This window comes from Capricornis sumatraensis, chromosome 1 (genome assembly GCF_032405125.1).
Source record: "Capricornis sumatraensis isolate serow.1 chromosome 1, serow.2, whole genome shotgun sequence".
NCBI classification, from domain to species: domain Eukaryota; kingdom Metazoa; phylum Chordata; class Mammalia; order Artiodactyla; family Bovidae; genus Capricornis; species Capricornis sumatraensis.
In genome coordinates this window covers 35925101-35941039 of record NC_091069.1, presented here as the reverse complement: position 1 = coordinate 35941039, position 15939 = coordinate 35925101, and the positions used below count along the sequence as shown (strand labels likewise).

The following is a 15939-nucleotide window of genomic DNA, read 5'->3' as shown; positions in this document are numbered from 1 at the left end:
GTGATTCCTAAGTTTTTATCTGAGAACCATATTAAGAACATTCTAACTAATCTCAGTTACTACCTCAGTTACTACTACTATTTCGAGGGACATGAATTATAAAACATACAGCCCATCCCCAGTCAACTAGTAACTGGACTGCAATTATAAATTGTACTAATGAAACGAGAATGTGCTAGGAGACCATTCTCTGTCCATGTCTTATGGAGAGAGGTGCTGACCATGTCCCCACAGATGTTTCTAGAGAAGACAGCTTTGGGAGATGGAGACAGCCTCCCCTGGCAAGAGGACAGGTATACTTACTGTTTCTATAAAGGTTCAGATTGCTTAAGCTTGGGGATCCTCTCCTGTAGCACAAACTCCTGGGTGTACAGGGGTCGCCTGGCCCTCCTCCCTGTCTTACTCTCTGGGAACTGGGGCCCAGGAAACCAACAGAAGAGAATGTTGCCACTCTAGCCACCACTACTGATGAGAGCACTGAGGTTCTCTGTCTCTGACCCAGGAGTCTACCACCTTCTGCTACCATTGATGGAACCGTGGCCATCTATCTTGCAAATAGGGTAAAATCTCAGATCTTTCAGAGTTCCTGACAGAAGGCTACAAACTTTTTTTTAAAAAAATCAATGTTCTCAGTAACCTTTTCCTAAAAAATCCTGCAATGCCACCATGTGTCAACACAGCATACTGCTATTTAAAAATACAAATGTTTTATTCAACTGGCTTCTATTTGAAATTACAATCACCAAAAATGCAAAAGAAAGATTATCTTCACTTTTGGAAATGCAGTATTAAGTTTAGATTGGAATGAATATATAAATACACAAACATGCATCTTTAAGGTCCCAGGGTGTGCAAAACCTTTTTCATCTCCCTTTGAATCTCTTTGTTTGCTTTTCTCTCTAAGCCATTCTGTTAAAAGCTATATGCAATGAACTCATTATCCACTCATTTCAAAGATTGTGCTTAGCACAAATCTAATCCTAAAATGTTTTCTCTGTTATTTAGCACACTTGGCAATCAGGGAGAGTGAAACTGGAGAGTAACAACTGATTTTAACTTTAGACAATTTAAAACACAATTGGCAAGAAAAATTCATAAGAAATAATCAACCTTAGTGAAAACAGTCTGCATCTGAATCAACATTTTGTATTTTCTGTGCCAGAGCAACCATCCATAAGAACTATTAATCAAGAATTCTATGTTTTATTTACATGTAAATTCGTAAATCTTTTGTGTTCTAAAGAATTCAAGTTGAGCAAAGACTATACAGGTGAGTTACCTGGAGCAAAGCTTGTTGTCCCAAAGAACTTAATGGCACCAATTCTCTGGCCTGCCACCAACACCCTGTCTCCAATTCGGAGGTCTCCTTCGCAGCGCCCACTATTTGCTACAGATGCTGCTGAGGAATTCAAACCTGCGTGGGGATTGGTTGGGGAAAGGGGTGGGACAGGAAGAGAGAGAAAAAACAAAGGGAAACTCAAAAACCACATTAGGCAAAAAATTACCATGTATTCTAACCAGTCTAGTTAGTTGGAGGTTTCAATATATGCTGCTTTCTTCCTTACACACAGTATCTACAGTTGTGTTTCTCACAGGTGAAGGAAAGCTACTCAAATGAAATTTGAAGGGTTTCCTGAGACAATCATTGCTCTGGGAACTTACACATGACACCTGGTGAAGCATCAACTTCATCCTGACTTCCTGGGGGCACTCTCTACAAGAACAGAGGTCAGCACACCCTTTCTGTAAAGGGCTATGTAGTAAATACTTCAGGCTTTGCAAGCCATGCTACTCTGTCACAGCTGTTCAACTTTGCTGTTGTAGCTCAAAAGCAGACAGAGACAAAATGAGCACAGTGTGTTCCGGGAAAACTTTATTTACAAAAGCAGGTGGTAGGCTGGATTTGGCCCATGGGCTGCAGTCCACCAATCTCTATTCTAGGAAATAGAATAGAGAATCATAATAGTTCAGTGGGACTTGGTGTAAATGATACATACACAAATGTAATTTAAAGGTGGAACTGTTATAAGGTTCCAATTACCCCCAAACTGATTTCCTTATCAGAAACAAAAGCACACATCAACCTCCCCTCAGACCTTGATTCAAACCTAAACCCTGAAGTGCCCACTACTGAACATCAGACGTTCTAGAGCAACCCTATCTAGAAAGCTGCTCAGTTATAACAGAGGACAGGTGGACGTCTGAGGCTTCTCCCATCAGTCCAAAAAATAGACTGGAATGGCTGTCATCTGAGAAGGGCTAGGGAACCCTCCATGAGGGTACTGGATACAGGGCAAGTCAGGCTGTGAACAGGGAGAAACTAAAAACCTGGCAACAACTGAAGAACACAACCTCAGGGGGAAGGAAGGTCCAGATCAACTGCACACTAAAAAGTCCCAGGCTCTCAAAATATCTAGCATTTCCCAGGCACTTCACAGTTTACAAAGCGCTTATCATGACAATTACAATCATAGACAAGACACAAACTCGGCAATTAATGCAGACATGGTGTTCACAGGAGTAGGTGGCATACCTGACTTAAAACCCAGACCTGTGGCCAGAAACCCTCAGGCTTCTGTCCACAGACAATGGATCAAGACAATGAGTTCAACGTGGGACACAGCCGGCTGAGTTCACAGACTTCCTGCCCACCCTCCCCATCCCCCAGCCCCTTCTTTCTGCTCCTCTTTCTCTTTAATATTTTGTCCTTAACTTCTAATAATGTCCACTCTCTGCAGTCCACGCCTCCCCAAATGCAAATCACTCAATCTAGAAAAAAATTTAAGGAAATATTTTTGGGTTTGGAATATGGACTTTCTCTCACATGTGACCTATTCTCTCTCCCTCCCTTTTTAAAAGGACCTCTTTCTTACTCTAACTGATAACTCTCTTCATCTCTATTATTTAAACTTACAAACCCCTCAAATTTATAAAAAGAAAAAAATGTTAAATAAGAAGGCACACTACAACTACTTTATATAAAGGGTTAAAAAGACAATTCCATACCCATACATAAATTTTAAAATCAAGTCATTGTCAAAAGCCTAAATTTCAATGAAGAAGGCCTTAAAATGTAGTTAAAATGAAGACAAACAGGATTGCTACATCACTGCATTGTCTCACCTCTGTTCCTCACAGCATTAAAGAGAAACTGGTTTCAGGGGAAGGGGAATCTATTCAGAAAATAGATATTCAAGCAAAATTTCCTGGTTTTCCACTTTTGGAGAACTTTTACATTTATTACCTCAATGTTACTATCAAGGATTTTTTTTGTTTTTTCCCCCCATACAATAAAATATCTTTAAGAAAATCCTATCCTAAAGATTTTTCACGATAAAATACTGATTCAGCACAAGTATTAAAAGTATTAGAAAAAGGATCTAGTAATTACTAATCACTTATTAAATTAGACTTATTAAATGAGACTTATTAAAAACAAGTTATGTTAAAATGACCTGATTTCCTTTCTATGTAGGCATATAAAGTGAAAGAAAGTGAAAGTCACTCAGTCTTGTTCGACTCTTTGTGACCCCAATTCCATACAGTAAATGGAATTCTCCTCACCAGAATACTGGTGTGGATGGCCTTTCCCTCCTCCAGGGGATCTTCCCAACCCAGGGATCAAACCCAGGTCTCCCGCACTGCAGGCAGATTCTTTACCAGTTGAACTACCGGGAAGCCCATAGGCAAATAAGTGAACTGCAATAAATTCAGTATTCATGTGTTGATTCCAACAAGAAAAAGTGTTTTCTATATCCTTACACATAACTGAAGAAATGTGGATTGAATGGGATCATGCAGGCTTCACAGCGAGCTAAACAGGTTATCATTGTCAACCTCTCCTACACAGTTTTAAACAATGACTTGACTGAAAATAGAGAAAGCATGCTTTTTTAAATAAGAAGATAACTCTAAAGTGTGTGAAAAGCTACATGCAAGATGTAAAAAACAAAACTCAGAGGGATAAAAATTCTACCATTAAATTAAATGAAAATAAATGTAAAGTCCTACGTTGAGCCATAAACTGAAGAAACTTAGCTTCCGGCTCTATTTGAGTCAATGATACAGTGTGGTCACCAAAATTGCATGAGCAGCCTCAGGCTGGACTTGTACTAAAAGGCAGAGCTTCAGCTCTCTGCCAGCTAGCCGGGAGGGTCCTAAGGACCCTACAGCACAAGGAAAAGCTGAAGGTACTTGAGACAGAGGCGGAGTTTAACAATAGCAGAGAAGCATCAGACAGACCTGTGGGTGCAGCCCAGGTGTGCACTTAGAAACTGCCGTCATGCACCAATACCTGACCTCCCTAAGCCTCAGTTTCCTCATTCATAAAGGTGGTCGTGATATTTCATTCATTTTGAGAATTAAGTGAAATAAGATATGCAAAATGCCTTTAATAGATATGAAATAATAAATAATGCATATTGACCTGTTAATTATTAATATTAGGTTTAGATTATAAAAGAGATACATAAAGAAGGAGAAGAGATCATACAGTTTCCAAGTATCTGAGGATCTGTCATAAAGTCCTAATAGGAACCTTACAGAGGCTGGAGTCCTTAGATACACAAGGAAGAGAAGAAATCCAGACAAGGGAAAATGGCAGGAGCGTGAGGAGAAAGGCAGAGAGATCGATAGTGTGCTGACAGAGAGGAGAGGTGTGAGGGCTGGAAGAAGGACAGGAAAGGGGCAAGTAGTTCAGTCTGAGTGAAGCAAAGGGTTCCTTCTACACATTTAAAAAGAGCAAATCTACTTACAAACAAACCAAGATAAAAAACACCAAGAAAGCCTGGTTGAAAAAGCCATAGATACCAGCACTGGCTCTAGATGAGAGAGAAGGGCTTTTGCTCATTGTCTTCTTGTTATTGCCACGTGCATTCAGTTTCTTGGAGAGGCTCTGTTTGTGCTCCAAAGAAGATATAGAGGAGGAGCTGCTGATGGATCCAATCAGGGGAACTAAAACAATGGTAAAGGAAAGGAATACATCAAAGGGTGGCAAACAAGCAGTGAACCAATTAGATGCTTTTCCAGGTAAATCCTCTGAAACTCTCCATTCAGCTTCTTCCATTGTGGATTATCTTAGTGTTGAGTTAAATGCCTGATTTCATCAAAATACACTGTAGTTCATACACACAAGATTTTAGAGCCCAAGCAATTTTAAGGATCCAAAGGATCCACACCATATGATGACAATCTTATATAGAAAAGCGTTGTCATGTAATCAATTTAGACCAATTACCTATTCTAATCACCACTGTCTCTCACCTCTCACTTGAGATGAGTTAGTAGAATCACAACTTATTTATACAAAAAACACAACTAATCTATTTTTACGGTAACAAAAGCTTAATTTAAAATGTTCTGAGTTAACCTGACGGCAAGCAGGAATACTTTTGAATTTTCTATTCATGCTCTATTCACCCAGTGATTTGACAGCTAAAGACAACTTAATTTTTTATCTATTTCAAGTTTATTGAGTAATAATTGATAAATATAATTGTATATAAAGTGTACAATATTATGATTAAAAGATATAGTGGAATGATTAACAAGATCAAGATAACACTTTCACATCCATCACCTCACATAGTTCATTTTGTGTGTGTGTGAGTGGTGACAATGCTTAACATCTACTCTCAACAACCTTCAAGTATAAATTGTAAAGGTAACTTTAAATAATTCTATCAAGCCATCTACACTATGGAATTTCACTTTATTCTCTGCATCTAGTCCTATAATTCACTACATGTATGTAAGAATCACAACACAGGAATTTATACAAAAAATATATATGTGTATGTGTGTGCACTTTATTATGAGATGTTTAGGGGATTTTCAAGTATAAATTTTTACTATACTGAGTCTTCCCTTACAAACTTTAAAATTTAGCCTCATATAAGCTATATCACTATATTGTTTTAAAGTTCCATCAGTACATTAAATTTTAAGAACAGAAGTTATAAACTATATTACCATCTTTCTCTGCTCCAGTTTTCAACTCTTCACCAGGAGCCAATGAGAGTGTTGATTCTAAAGCACTATCTTTTTTTGATGTCATTAATCCTAGAACACAGAAACAAAACACATTCAGCAAGAAAGAATTTTAATGTTAAACATAAATACGGATTCACTTTTCAAAGTACAGACAATCCTCACTGAAATCTCTACTTCTGAGAACACACTGGATAATAAATTCACAGACATCAGGGGCCAGTATTTCATTAAGGGGAAAGGAAAGAATGTATTCCTAGCCCATCTGAAAACCCCAATCAATTTCCCCAAATATCACTAAACTATCTTTTAAACTTATTTTAAAATCCACTTAGGAATTCTATACAATATAAAGCATTTAAAATACAGCTATCTAACCATCTGATACTTAGTACACACCTTAGTGCTTGCAGGTAAAACAAACTTCACATGCCTGTGACAGCTGCATACTTATTAACATCTGCACACAACTCATGATTTCACTGGTGTGTGCAGGCAAATTCATTGGGGCAGACTGCCTATTCAGATAGTGGATTTGTGGTTTAAAAAAAATTGCAAATCATTATAGAAGCTTTTCATTTAAGTGGAAGTCAGATATTAAGAAACCCTGTACTCTCTGTCACTGGTATTCTGAAAATGACTACCTCTCACTACACTCAACTCCCACCAAAAATAAAAATAAAAAATGCAGTTTAAAAAAGAATAAGCTTGTAAATAATAATCTACTTTATTAAGACTTCTCTTTTAACTCTACAGAACCAAACCATTTAAATAAGAAACCTAATGAATGACATCCAGTTTTGAATTCCATCTAGAATCCATTCCAATTCTACTTGCTCACGAAGAATTTTGGGTGGAGAACTGAGCTTGTCACTCTGAGCATCACAAACAAGGCAAGCCATAGTCTCAGTCCTAAAGAAAGACCTTTTTAATTTGGCATGGCAGAAAGACATGAATAATCAAAATACAAGGACATGTTTGATACAAGCCCTAGCATTGAGGGAGGAGACGATAATCATTGCTATAAAGATAAATTAACACCTCATCAAGAACATCACATCCCAGTACGCATCTTGAGAGACAGGTCGGATTTCTTGCAGAGAATACTGGAGGTGTGGTCAGGAAGAACTAGGGTAGGCATTATGGACAGACAAAGAGAAAATAAAGACAGGGTCAGAGAAGAATAAGTGGATTTGGCTGGAATGAAGTGGACTTTGGGGGGACACAGGAGAAGTAAACCGGATGGATGGGTTACATTACAATCTTAGAGGGTGACAGGGTTGGCTCTCTTCAGTAAGGAACAAGCCTCTGATGGGCTGTGGAAAGGAGGGCTGGAGTAACCACTCACAGGTGGATAATGTCAACCGGACAGCAAAGTCTAGGAGGAACCTAAAGGAGGAGAGACAGGAAGCAGAGACTGGGAGTGAGGGCCAGAACTACAACCGCAGACCCTGGATGGACGGGTTGGGGAGACTCTGTGAAGGCAACCCATAGAGTAAATTTCTTACTTTCAGTTATATTTGTCAGTCCTAAAATAGCCATTTGAGTCTTTCCTTTTATTTGAATTGTTAGAGATAACTGGAGATTCACATGCAGTTGTGAAAAACAATATTGGGCAATGTCTTACACACTTTGCCCAGTTTCCCCCAAAGGTGACATTTTACAAAACTATAGCATAAAATCACAACCAGGATACTGACATTGCTACAATCCACCAAGCTCATATTACCTCAGTGCTACTTGTGTTCCTGTGTATGCTCGTGTGTGTGTGTGTGTGTGTGTGTGTGCACACGCATTATTTGGGTCTTCCTTTTATCTTCAAGTCTCTGCTGAAATCTTCCATTTGTCTCAAGAGGGTTCACCCTTAATTCTCAGAGGGTTATAATATGTTCTTTGAAATAGTTACCTGATAATTGTTCTTCTCAGGGTTGGCATCTTTGATTGCCTTTTTCCTTCAGAGCTGTCGAGATTTTCCCGGTTTTTCCTATTTAGAACAATTTTCATTGTATCCTGTATTTTATAAACATTATTTTATAGGACTCTGGGTCTTGTTTAAAATTCTATGGAGAACGTGGATTGTTTTGTTCTGCTCTGTTTTCGCAGGCACTGGACAGTCAGCAGGCAGGTAGGTTCAGGCTGGCATTTCCTACCCACCTTCTGTGACTGTGGCTCCAATGTCAGTTTGGTTCCCAAAGCCTCTTTGATCTGGCTTGTGTGTTGTGCCACCCAGTAGGCAGCCTGAGATCTGAGTGGAGGTCTGTGCAGACCAAAGCCTGTGGTCAGATGCATGTACACACAGCTTGGCAGTAAGCCCCCCCATTCTGAAAGCACTTTCTTGAGCTCCCTCCTCACATGGTCTCCAGAAGCCCCCTCCTCCTGATATTCTGGATAGAATGCCTAGGCTTTCATTGCTCTGCTCTGTCATACAATCTCTTGAGAGCCAAGCAGTAAGAAAAAAAGAAAAAAAAACTGAGGACTCCATCCACATTCTCAGGACCACAGTTTCTCTGGCCAAAAGCAAGGGTTCCCTCCCTTGGGGGTTTAGGTGCCTGGCCATCCTGTGCTGCTATTACAATATGCAGGATTGCTTAGGGACTACGGTGTGAAAGAACCAAAGAGATTTTTTAAAAAGCAATTGAAAAGGAAAACAGGGATTTCCTCCACTTTGTCTAGTAGGAGATTCCTTTTCCTGCTCCTCAGACCAGAAATAGAGGGCTCCTCTTTGAGGTTTTCTTCCATACCTGCTGTGTACTGGGCTTCATGTTAAAAGGATACCATTTACAGAGCATCAAAAAGTACAAAGTACTAAGTACTTAGTACTAATTACTAAGACTAGACCTAACAAAACAAGTGCAAAATATACAGAAAATCATAAAATTTTACTGAGATATTTTTTAAGGATCCAATTAAATGAAGTGATATCCCAAGCTTATAATTAAAAGACTGACTATCATAAATGTCGTTTCTCAAATTGATTTTAGGCTTAAATGCAATACCAATTAAAATTTCAATATATAATTTTTTATTTTTTGACACTAAAAATAGCATTAACATAATTTGTTAATTCATTTGCCTAGAAAGTAATTTTCTGTTGAGGGGCAAAATAACTCTTGATTTTTGGACAAGCACTTTTTTGAGATATAATTCCAGTTTGTTGTTGCAAACTAATATTCTCTCACCCTGGGGATACATTTATCATCTTATTTACTTATTTTTCCTTTTTATTTTTTTAACTGAAGTATAGCTACATAAATAATGTATTATCTTCAGGTGTATAACACTTCTATATATGACATTATGAATCAGTTGCCACAAGAAGTCTAGTTACCATCTGTCACCACAGAGTTGTAACAGCATCATTGTCCTTATGCTATGCACTACATCCCCGTGACTTATTTTTTAACTACAACTTTGTGCCTCTTAACTCCCTTTTTCCCAGTGCCCTACCCCTCTCCCAACAGATTTTTCTTTAAAGAAACTTAATAGCTTATTCTATTGAGCAAGAGAGTTCCAGAAAAACATCTATCTCTGCTTTATTGACTATGCCAAAGGCTTTGACTGCGTGGATCACAACAAACTGTGAAAAATTCCAAAAGAGATGGGAATAGCAGACCACCTGACCTGCCTCTTGAGAAATCTGTATGCAGGTCAGGAAGCAACAGTTAGAACCGGATGTGAAATAACAGACTGGTTCCAAATAGGAAAAGGAGTATGTCAAGGCTGTATATTGTCACCCTGCTTATTTAACTTATATGCAGAGTACATCATGAGAAACGCTGGGCTGGATGAAGCACAAGCTGGAATTAAAAGTGCCTGGAGAAATATCAATAACCTCAGATATGCAGATGACACCACCCTTATGGCAGAAAGTGAAGAAGAACTAAAGAGCCTCTTGATGAAAGTGAAAGAGGAAAGTAAAAAAGTTGGCTAAAAGCTCAACATTCAGAAAACTAAGATCATGGCATCCAGCCCCATCACTTCATGGCAAATAGATGGACAAACAGGGGAAACAGTGGCTGACTTTATTTTGGGGGCTCTAAAATCACTGCAGATGGTGACTACAGCCATGAAATTAAAAGAAGCTTACTTCTTGGAAGGAAAGTTGTGATTAACCTAGACAGCATATTAAAAAATAGAGACATTACTTTGCCAACAAAGGTCCATCTAGTCAAGGCTATGATTTTTTCAGTAGTCCTGTATGGATGTGAGAGTTGGACTATAAAGAAAGCTGAGCGCCAAAGAATTGATGGTTTTGAACTGTGGTGTCAGAGAAGACTTTTGAGAGTCCCTTGGACAGCAAGGAGATCCAACCAGTTCATCCTAAAGGAGATCAGTCCTGGGTGTTCATTGGAAGGACTGATGTTTAAGCTGAAACTCCAATACTTTCACCACCTGATGCAAAGAACTGACTCATCTGAAAAGATCCTGTTGCTGGGAAAGATTGAAGGTGGGAGGAGAAGGGGACAACAGAGGATGAGATGGTTGGATGGCATCACCGACTCAATGGACATGAGTTTGAGTAAACTCCAGGAGTTGGTGATGGACAGGGAGGCCTGGTATCCTGCAATCCATGGGGTCACAAAGAGTCAGACATGACTGAGTGACTGAACTGAACTGAACAGCTTATTCTAAAGTTTATATGGAAGTTTGATTTATAAAAAAGGCCAGTAATCAGAAATCTTTCAACAAGCAAAAGCCCAGGACCAGACGGCTTCACAGCTGAATTCTACCAAAAATTTAGAGAGGAGCTAACACCTATCCTACTCAAACTCTTGCAGAAAATTTCAGAGGAAGGTAAACTTCCAAAGTCATTCTATGAGGCCACCATCACCCTAAGACCAAAACCTGACAAAGATGCCACAAAACTACAGGCCAATATCACTGATGAATATAAATGCAAAAATCCTTAACAAAATTATAGCAAACAGAATCGAACAACATATTAAAAAGCTCATACATCATGATCAAGAGGGCTTTATCCCAGGGATGCAAGGATTCTTCAATATCTGCAAATCAATCAATGTAATACACATTAACAAACTGAAAAATAAAAACCATATGATTATCTCAATAGATGCAGAGAAAGCCTTTGACAAAATCCAACATCCATTTATGATTAAAAAAAAAAAACCCTCCAGAAAGCAGGAATAGAAGGAACATACCTCAACATAATAAAAGCTACATATGACAAACCCACAGCAAACATTATCCTCAATGGTGAAACACTGAAAGCATTTCCCCTAAAGTCAGAAACAAGACAAGAATGCCCACTCTCACCACTACTATTCAACATAGTTCTGGAAGTTTTGGCCACAGCAATCAGAGCAGAAAAATAAATAAAAGGAATCCAGATTGGAAAAGAAGTAAAACTCACTGTTTGCAGATGACATGATCTTCTACATAGAAAACCCTAAAGACTCCACCAGAAAATTACTAGAGCTAATCAATGAATATAGTAAAGTTGCAGGATATAAAATCAACACACAGATATCCCTTGCATTCCTATACACTAACAATGAGAAAACAGAAAGAGAAATTAAGGAAACAATTCCATTCACCATTGCAACGAAAAGAATAAAATACTTAGGAATATATCTACCTAAAAAACAAAAGACCTATATATAGAAAACCATAAAACACTGGTGAAAGAAATCAAAGAGGACACAAATAGATGGAGAAATATACCGTGTTCATGGATCAGAAGAATCAATATAGTGAAAATGAGTATACTAGCCAAAGCAATCTATAGATTCAATGCAATCCCTATCAAGCTACCAACGGTATTTTTCAGAGAACTAGAACAAATAATTTCACAATTTGTATAGAAATACAAAAAACCTCGAATAGCCAAAGCAATCTTGAGAAAACAGAATGGAACTGGAGGAATCAACCTGCCTGACTTCAGGCTCTACTACAAAGCCACAGTCATCAAGACAGTATGGTACTGGCACAAAGACAGAAATATAGATCAATGGAACAAAATAGAAAGCCCAGAGATAAATCCATGCACCTATGGACACCTTATATTTGACAAAAGAGGCAAGAATATACAATGGAGTAAAGACAATCTCTTTAACACGTGGTTCTGGGAAAACTGGTCAACCACTTGTAAAAGAATGAAACTAGATTACTTTCTAACATCATACACAAAAATAAACTCAAAATGGATTAAAGATCTAAATGTAAGACCAGAAACTATAAAACTCCTAGACGAAAACATAGGCAAAACACTCTCCAACATAAATCACAGCAGGATCCTCTATGACCCACCTCCCAGAATATTGGAAATAAAAGCAAAAATAAACAAATGGGACCTAATTAAACTTAAAAGCTTCTGCATAACAAAGGAAACTATAAGCAAGGTGAAAAGACAGCCTTCAGAATGGGAGAAAATAACAGCAAATGAAGCAATGGACAAAGAATTAATCTCAAAAATGTACAAGCAACTTATGCAGCTCAATTCCAGAAAAATAAACGACCCAATCAAAAAGTGGGCCAAAGAACTAAACAGACATTTCTCCAAAGAAGACATACAGATGGCTAACAAACATATGAAAAGATGCTCAACATCACTCATTATCAGAGAAATGCAAATCAAAACCACAACAAGGTACCATTTCACGCCAGTCAGAATGGCTGCAATCCAAAAGTCTACAAGCAATAAATGCTGGAGAGGGTGTGGAGAAAAGGGAACCCTCCTACACTGCTGGTGGGAATGCAAACTAGTACAGCCACTATGGAGAACAGTGTGGTGATTCCTTAAAAATCTGGAAATAGAACCACCATATGACCCAGCAATCCCACTGCTGGGCATACACACCGAGGAAACCAGAATTGAAAGAGACACGTGTACCCTAATGTTCATCACAGCACTGTTTATAATAGCCAGGACATGGAAGCAACCTAGATATCCATCAGCAGACGAATGGATAAGAAAGCAGTGGTACATATACACAATGGAGTATTACTCAGCCATTAAAAAGAATACATTTGAATCAGTTCTAATGAGGTGGATGAAACTGGAGCTGATTATACAGAGTGAAGTAAGCCAGAAAGAAAAACACCAATACAGTATACTAACACATATATATGGAATTTAGAAAGATGGTAACGATAACCCTGTATGCGAGACAGCAAAAGAGACACAGATGTATAGAACAGTCTTTTGGACTCTGTGGGAGACAGAGAGGGCAGGATGATATGGGAGAATGTCACTGAAACATGTAAATTATCACATGTGAAACGAATCACCAGTCCAGGTTCCATGCATGATACAGGGTGCTCGGGGCTGGTGTACTTGGATGACCCAGAGGGATAGGATGGGGAGGGAGATGGGAGGGGGGTTCAGGATGGGGAACACATGTACACCCATGGCGGATTCATGTCAATGTATGGCAAAACCAATACAATATTGTAAAGTAAAATAAAAAATAAAAATAAAAAAGGCCAAACAGGTAGGACACTGTTCAAGAAAAAAGAAGAGGCTTTCCTCTAATGGAGATCAAGATTTTTTTTAAAAAACCTATAGTAATCATGAAGTGCAGTACTGACACAGGGATATTCAAATAAGTCAATGGAACAGAGTAGAAAGGGCAACCCAATTCCTGGACACACTCCTTTATTCATGGTAGAGAGCCCTCCTGCTTCAGCTATTGATGGGTTCAGTTCAGTTCAGTTCAGTTTAACCACTCAGTCGTGTCCGACTCTTTGCAACCCCATGAATCACAGCACGCCAGGCCTCCCTGTCCATCACCAACTCCCGGAGTTCACTCAAACTCATGTCCATTGAGTCAGTGATGCCATCCAGCCATCTCATCTATCACCAGTCACATCCACAACTGGGTATTGTTTTTGCTTTGGCTCCATCCCTTCATTCTTTCCGGAGTTATTTCTCCACTGATCTCCAGTAGCATATTGGGCACCTACCGACCCAGGGAGTTCCCCTTTCAGTATCCTACCATTTTGCCTTTTCATACTGTTCATGGGGTTCTCAAGGCAAGAACACTGAAGTGGTTTGCCATTCCCTTCTCCAGTGGACCACATTCTGTCAGACCTCTCCACCATGACCCTCCCGTCTTGGGTGGCCCCACACGGCATGGCTTAGTTTCATTGTATTAAGTGCCTATTTTGTGCTATGTGCCACAGTGAATGAAAAGTGAAAGTGAAGTCACTCAGTCATGTCTGACTCTTTGCTAACCCATGGACTGTAGACTGCCAGGTTCCTCTGTCCATGGGGTTTTCCAGGCAAGAGTACTAGAGTGGGGTGCCATTTCTTTCTTCAGGGGATCTTCCCAACCCAGGGATTGAATCTGGGTCTCCCACATTGCAGCCAGACACTATACCATCTGAGCCACCAGGGAAGCCACAGTGAATACGAAAGTACAAAATACTCTCACAGTCCATTTAAAGTTTAAGATTTTGCCAACAGAGTAAAAGATCTGCATGGATAAGGCAATCAGAGGACAAAACCCAAGGTAAAAAATAGCAACTAGGTAGTGTGGATAAGAATGAAGAGATCAAAGAGACCTGGGTCATCAGGGGGTCCTCACGGAGAAACAGGATGTGAATAAGGAGGTACACAAAGACACGGACCTCCGGGAGAGGTCAAACATTGCAGAGTAACAGCTTGGGACAAGTATGTAGGGAAGAGTCAGAACAATATATACAAAAGACAGTGAGACATGATCAACCACAGCTCAACTGCAAAACAGTAAGACCCTCCATCAGCAAAAGGTCTCTGACAGCCAGTTTCAAGAGTCATGACTTTCTCTGATTAAAAAAAAAAAACAACTCAGTAGGGACTTCCTGGTGGTCCAATGGTTAGGACTTTGCCTTCCCTGGTCGAGGAGCTAAGATCACTCATACTTCTTAGCCAAAAAAAACAAAACATAACAACAGTAGCAATACTGTAACAAATTCAATAAAGACTTTTTTAAAATGGTCCATATTAAAAAAAATCTTAAAAAAGTCACTAAAATTCTTGAATAGGTGAGAAACATAAAGCTAGTTGTACTGCATAAATATTTATCAGAGGTGTAAAGTCTAGCTTTGAGGTTATTTAAAAGTACGGAGATAGATGGGGGGAAAGGGAAGGAACATATCTGAAATACTCTTTTAGGAATTAAAATCATAAACCAAGTACTTTGCAGGCAATAAATTCAGGTTTCACAGGTAGCTAAACAAAAAGTCTGAAGCAATATAAGATATTCCACGGATTAAAATTAAAACAAGATATCTAACATTCTGGTTTGACCTACCAGTATTTACTTTTGATGTTACGTGAGCTACATCAATTTTCTGGGACCTGATGAGAGGTCCAGCTTTTGTAGAAGTGTGTGCTATATTCTTCCTTCGATCTTTTGGTTTACTTATCTTTGAAAGAGGTGCAAAAATACCTAAGAGAAAAGGCAGAATTTTAATATTAAACAATTGAAAGCATTTCAAATAAAGGGACAAATACAACCATTCAGTAGCAAAACATCTTTAAGTTCTTTTGGAGTGTCTACTAGGTGTCCTTGTAGTGAGAGAGAGAAAAAAAAGAGTAAGAATCAGTACTTGCCCTCAGAGAGGTTACAATCTAGTTGTCAAGACTAACAACATACACAGTAATTCAAGAAGCACATAACATAATTAGGCACTATGTGAAACTAAGGAAAAAGAGGAATGAGTAGAAGTAATAATTATACTTTTATATATAATTACTTCTAAGTACCAGCAAACAATAATGTACTATATCAGCAGTGGTCCCCAACCTCTTTGGCACTAGGGATCAGTGTTGTGGAAGACAATTTTCCCATGGACTGGGGTAGGAGGGATGGTTTCAGGATGGTTCAAGTCCATTACATTTACTGTGCATTTTATTTTTATTTTTATTACAGCAGCTCCACCTCACATCAGTAGGCATTAGATCCTGGAGGTTGGGGACCCCTGCTATATAGTATAAAAACTATT

At 38.8% G+C, this 15939-nt stretch overlaps 1 protein-coding gene across 1 annotated transcript in view; it reads right to left on the bottom strand.

The window, feature by feature from the left end:
• Window positions 1-15939, bottom strand: part of CLIP4 (CAP-Gly domain containing linker protein family member 4) — a 56394-nt gene that overhangs the window by 19396 nt on the left and 21059 nt on the right. The window contains exons 8-11 of the mRNA XM_068981427.1: window positions 15246-15383; window positions 5971-6060; window positions 4810-4953; window positions 1280-1414 (exon numbers count right to left, since the gene is read on the bottom strand). Coding sequence (XP_068837528.1) covers window positions 1280-1414; window positions 4810-4953; window positions 5971-6060; window positions 15246-15383 — 507 coding nt within the window. The remainder of the gene's footprint in view (window positions 1-1279; window positions 1415-4809; window positions 4954-5970; window positions 6061-15245; window positions 15384-15939) is intronic.